Below are 6,000 nucleotides of genomic sequence, written 5' to 3' on the forward strand. Positions count from 1 at the left end.
CCTTGGCATTCGGCCTAGTTCACTTTGGCTTAGCTAGGCTTCGGTCGTTAGGGCCTTCGCTAGCTGATGTATCGTGGGCCGCTCGGCCTGCTAACTAATCGGTGCCTTGAGACACCCGGGGATCATAACCCCGACAAGACCCCACTAGTCATCTCCTTCCCCATCTTCTCCACGACTGCCCGTGCCGTCGTTGGCCCTGCCTTGTTGCCACTGTTGCGTGCATGCACTACTGGTGGTTGGCATAGCCCCCATGCGCGGGGGCGAGCCGCTGATCATCGTCAGCTCAGCGGAAGCATGCGCCACCTATGGCCTCCTGTCGTGCTCCCACATGTGTGTCGCTGCTGGATACCATGGTAAGCACGAGCACAAATTGGATCACCAGCTCCGGCGATGACCGCACACACCTACCCGTCTCGAGCTCTATCTTCGTGAGCAGCAGTGCCGGCACAGGGTCGGCAAGTGGCGCAACCAGATTTGACGAGTAGCAAGGCCAGTAAGCGGGGGAGCATGTAGAGGGCAGCCGCCATGGAGGGCAGTGTGTCGCCGAGGAGGCCATGGAGGGTGGTCGGGGTTGGGGAGCACATAGAGGGCTGCGGCCATGGAGGAGGGCGGTGTGTCGTCGGGGAGGAAGAAGACCATGGGGGTGAAAGTGAGGGAAAAATCGACCATACACAAATACTTGGTGGTCGGATATGCCTGCAGGTTGGCATAAGTCCTTCCAAGCATACACTGGCGTAATTCAAAGAATCAAAGAATTGTAATGATAAGATTCAGAATAGGTGAATAGTAATGGTAGTCCTCGAAATTTTGAAAATTGTAATGATACCAATTCAAATAACCCTTCAAATCCAGCAAGAAAATATGTTGTGAGAAAGTGATAGATCACTCCATTCTTCGAGCCAAATGCCCCATAAATCAAATTAACTCAGATGCTTATATACGTTTTTTAAAATTTATGGTCAAATGGAGGGATTCTGCAATAACACTTTAGAAACTAGTACCAGAACGGCAGAATCAGAAGTGAACAACAGTGAAAGCTTGCCGTGAAACAGGATTGCATTGTACTTCGGAGTAGTCTTTCCTCTTGGGGTTTGGAGAGAGCGTTATACGTTGGGGTCTAGAGAAAGCATTTTCATGGCAGCCTTGTAACGAGGTCATACTCGAGGTCATTGTGCTGCAATCCCATCCATCCATCCATTTGCCGATTTGCTTCAGATGCAGAGAGCAACGATCCCGCACAAGTTCTCGGCCTAGCAACCGCCTTCCACTCTCAGAATTCGTCGGCGTGGTCCTCGGCAGCTCACTTCCTCCTGCTGGTGGTGATGGAGAGGCGCCAGAATGTCGTGTTGTCCCGCGAGCCAGAGCCTCCTCTCCCGGCCGTGTTCCGGGCCATGAGGGAGCGCGGGGATGACCTGCTGTTCTCGGCACCTCCCGAGTGGTGGAGCCTCTGCACGGTGGACGGGCGCCCACTGCCGCCACTGCTGCGAGAGACCCACCGGCGGTTCTGGTCACTGCAGTCCCCCGAAGAGGTCGGCTGGCTGGACGAAGCCGCGGGCATTTTTGACGAGCTCCCTCCCCGGGACAAGATGCGTGTTTTCTCTGAGTCGGCAACCTGGTGCATGCCAGATAGTTAGTAGTATTCTGTTTCCATCAAAAAATTTGGTGCGTTAACAATGAGAAACATACACACCAGCTCTATTTCATTTTGCAAACAACAAAAACGTAGTGTCCATCTATGCGGAGCGTTCTCAGCTGATTAGTATCCTCAAGTGTATGTGATAATCAGATGAGATGAGAATGAGCAGTAGTGGGCTCATTTGTAGAACCAATACACTATACAACATTGTGTCAAGTTTCTGTGAAAAGATTATCATACACTTCCTAAGAACTGACCTGAGTTAGCAGAAAGATTTTCAGCAAAATACTAAGAACATGGAAAAGAGGAAATGGCTTTTCTTTTCCATTTACTAGACTCATTTTCAATACTGGATTTGACACTTAGTACATACTTTCGTTTAAAAAATGTATGTCTCCATTCATGTTTACTAGCTACCACAGCTAAACCGGATACCTTTTTTATTGGAAGAGCTTTTTTTTTGCGACTTTTTTTATTGGAAGAGCTAAATCGGATACTAACTGCTTCGTTGGATGTTCCAAAGGAATCTGCAAGGCTTTTGTGCCTGGAATGATCTCCATGGCGGCCAGAGCCTGGATTTCTTCTGGCGAATGCCTCAACAGCACCAGTGAATCTATCCCGGATCTCTTGTCCCACTGGCAAAAACACAACTAATTAGGTAAATTGATCAGTTTTTTCACATAGCAATGGACCAAATGCAATTAACTACCAGGAGGCATACCGGAAGCTTTGTCAGTTCTCTCATTTGATGGTCCAACTCCAGCCATTCTGGCACTTGGTTGCTAGATGAAAACATAATGGCATTTTTTTCGTGAAATGAAAAGACAATAGTAATTCACCAAGAATGTAGACCAAAGACATAGATATAAGATTAAAGAGACAAACTTGAACAAGCTTGTTGTTGGAACCCATTTGAGGGTACTTGAGTGCAGTCCAGTCAAATACGTAATCAAATTGGTATCCTACAGTGTTAATCTATAATGAGACCCAGTTTCCTAACACCAGATCATAGAATGGGCGAGAACAGTGGTCACATTAGCCACTCAGAAGAAAGGAGGTGTGTACCTTCCCGTATAAATACATCACGAAAGAGTTTCTTCAGAAAAGTGTAATCTGGCCTGTCTTCAAATCGCAGGGAGCGACAATAGTGGAAATATGAGATGAACTCCGATGGGTAAGATTTGCACAGAACCTGGTTAAAACAATATTAGTTCAAACAGTGCCTGCAAGAACTACCATGACAGGATTACAATGTTCATGTTGGCAAAAATAAGTACCTCTGCTGAGGTAAGCATTTTCTTTTCACTAATTTTGTCATACTTTTGTTTCTTAGTGCCAGCTTTAAGACCCTGCCATGGGAGGCTAAGCATAACGAAAACGCATGTCAAGTAGATAAAGGAGGAAATATAGTAAAATAGACAGGTTCAGGACAAACCTTCCTCTTAAAAAATATAGCAGAAGATAGCCAACAGACTCCAGATCATCTCTCCTGCTTTGTTCTGGATGAAATAAATACAAGTACATGAAAAACAACTACAATGTGTTTCCCTCCTTTTAAAAGCTTTAGATCAAGTAGCTTCTCCTTTGTCAGGTTAGGTTCATTTCATGACATGTGTGATTTTTTTACAATTGGAGACACATGGTAACATATTTGATTTGCTCATTGTGCTCACCTATTCCAAGATGAGTATTCACACTAGCATAACGTGCTGTTCCAGTCAGATTTTTGTTCTCCCTGTGCAGAAAAAAATAATTAATCATTTACCCTAAAAAACAACTAGTCATGAAAACGAAAAGGTTCACTTTATGTCTAATCTATCGATTAAAATTGAGCCTAGCACCCTAGTTTGCAAATGTCGCAGGCATTACATATTCGCTTGTAATGTGACACTATACTACTTTTAACCTTGGTGTCAAAACTTATTCTTGAACCTTGAAGAAGATACTAATACACAACATCATGACGCAATTGGATAGGCACACTTTGAGTAATTTGCCATTTTATTTCTGAAATTTACATGTAAATAACGCAGGATCAAACAATCCACCCGGGTTGCCTCTCTGTACCATGATCTGATACTATATTAAATCCACAGAACCTCAATTGGATTGCCCAACAGTGTACCATTAGCCAGTGTCTCTCAAGACAATGTAGGAAGTTGTGACACAGGTGCAGTATAGAGGCTGTGCGAATTCTCACATCCCATTTTCTGCTTATGAACTTGCAATTTGACGGAATAATTGTTTGGCACAACAAAGTCTAGGCTCAGTTCTAAGTGAAAACTTCATTAATATGCTTCACCTGTATGGGATGTGTTTATGAGTCTGAAGGTCCTTGTATTTCTTAGCAAGGCCATAATCAATGATATAGACCTGCAGAATAAAAAGGATATATGTCTTTACATATTGTTCATTGATGAGTAAGAATCTTGAGGATTATTACCAGATATTATTAATATTAGAGAAGTAACTACTATGTTCTGTTTATACTGAAAACAACAAAAGCAGATGACATTGGGGGCTTAAGTCGAACCTGATTAGCTTTCCGACCTAAGCCCATAAGGAAGTTGTCTGGCTTGATGTCACGATGAATAAATCCCTTGGAATGCATGTATTCCACTCGGTTTATCTAAAAATGAAAGAGTCAATATTCAATATTCAATAATGTAAGTCCAAGCAAAAAAAAGGTCTTCAAAGAAAACTAATAGGACGATAATAAACTCTCACTCTCCCTCCCTCACCCACTGAGAAAAAAAGGAACAAACTTAAAATAGTTACAATCTTGCAAAGCTTGGCTGAGATACACTCAGAACAGCACATGGTGTTCATGAAACTCATTTGTCCCATCAATGATCTAATACTATGGAATTAAAACCCACAAAATAAGGCAACACTTAGAATGCTCATGAAACTTCTGAACATGCAACTCCTAACAAATAGCTGATATCAAAATCCAGAAAGTTGTCTTGCTCCCTAACTGTTGCAGGCCAGCGTAAGGTTGAATATGAATATGGAATGAATAAACTCACCAGTTGATCTGCAAGCATAAGCACAGTTTTCATAGAAAATTTCCTGTTGCAGCAATTAAACAAATCTTCCAAGCTTGGGCCAAGAAGATCGATCACCATAACATTGTACTCCCCCTCGACACCATACCACTTGAGGTGTGGGATACCGTCTATGTTTCATAAATGAGTGACTAAATAAGCAACCAGAAGGTGTGGGCACGAATTACTGTAAATGAACATATAAATTACAATCCACTTACTTCCACCCTGCAGTAGCATATAAACTTTAGATTCATAGTGCAACTGTGGATGTTTTGTTTTCACAAGCTCCTGACAGATCAAACCAAAGAAAAGGTGAGACTTTGAACCAAACACTTCAGCTCTAAGTTTAAATAGGTATATCCAGATTCTAGAGAAGAGAAACATTATAGTACATTAAATGAGTATATACGTTACAGCCAGGTTTATTTGCACATACCAATTTTATTCCCACTTCCTCTCCATTCTGTATATTAACACCTGGATCAAAAAAGGCCACACTAGAAAGAATAAAAATTTATTTCTGGGGGTAACGAAACACAACCATAATATGCTTAAAATAAAATACATAGAATGTACCGAGATATAGCTCCCCGAAGGATCCGCTCCCAATCTTCCTCCCAAGCTTATACTTCCCTCCAATCACATGCTCCATGATCACTCTCCTCTTTGATTTCTCTCTCTCCTGCGAATGGATTTCTGCTGCTGAAAAACACCAATGAAAGGAAGAATGATGTAACCACGTTCAACCTGAATTTCCCAATTTCCCTTGAAGGCCAGAGACTTTTGATTTACCGGTTCAGTTCAACTGCCTGTTGCCCCAATGCCTCCTCAGAGAAGCAGCACTACTGTCTGGCATCAAACGGTAATGCCAAGGAACGCAAAACCGCTCCCTGAAAACCAGAGACAGCAGAGCAAATGAAACCTGAATCAGCTACCTTAGCACAAACAGCGCCCACAAACAGAGCAACATTCCCTGTAACGCTTTCTTTACTTAATAAATAAATTCCTCAGGGCTCCGGCCCCTCCAGTTTCGTAAAAAAAGAAAAATAAATAAATAAAAGAAAAACAGAGCAACATTGCCCAGCGGGGGCCAGGATCGCACTCAAACGTGGATGGCAACAAGAAGAGAACGTCCAGGGCGTGAAGCGCGTACCCGAGGGATGAGGAACCGGCAGGAAACTCGCACAGGCCGCGACGCCGCAGCGGTTCCAGCGGCGGAGAGGAGCCTCCCCCCAATTGCAGACCACCCCACCGGACGCGAGGCCGCGGTCGAATCGCATCGGTGCCGATCCTGCAATTGGGGGGGGGGGGGGG

At 43.7% G+C, this 6,000-nt stretch overlaps 1 protein-coding gene across 4 annotated transcripts; it reads right to left on the minus strand.

The window, feature by feature from the left end:
- Positions 1 to 972: 972 nt before the first annotated feature.
- LOC136525192 (casein kinase 1-like) lies at positions 973 to 6,000 on the minus strand. 4 transcript variants are annotated; one of them, XM_066518201.1, is made up of 16 exons: positions 5,840 to 6,000; positions 5,479 to 5,576; positions 5,263 to 5,368; positions 5,123 to 5,163; positions 4,905 to 4,974; positions 4,666 to 4,814; positions 4,170 to 4,265; positions 3,939 to 4,009; positions 3,310 to 3,371; positions 3,072 to 3,135; positions 2,914 to 2,998; positions 2,702 to 2,828; positions 2,522 to 2,598; positions 2,358 to 2,418; positions 2,072 to 2,271; positions 973 to 1,612 (listed from the first exon to the last, which is right to left on the minus strand). In XM_066518201.1, the coding sequence occupies exons 3-16, from the start codon at positions 5,336 to 5,338 to the stop codon at positions 1,301 to 1,303; spliced, it is 1,491 nt and encodes a 496-aa protein (XP_066374298.1). In that variant the 5' UTR covers positions 5,339 to 5,368; positions 5,479 to 5,576; positions 5,840 to 6,000; the 3' UTR covers positions 973 to 1,300. The 4 variants fall into 4 exon arrangements, with proteins under 4 accessions (XP_066374298.1, XP_066374290.1, XP_066374283.1 ...); XM_066518193.1 differs by having other exon boundaries at positions 5,263 to 5,385; XM_066518186.1 differs by having other exon boundaries at positions 5,263 to 5,388.

Source organism: Miscanthus floridulus, chromosome 2 (genome assembly GCF_019320115.1).
Source record: "Miscanthus floridulus cultivar M001 chromosome 2, ASM1932011v1, whole genome shotgun sequence".
Lineage (NCBI taxonomy): Eukaryota > Viridiplantae > Streptophyta > Magnoliopsida > Poales > Poaceae > Miscanthus > Miscanthus floridulus.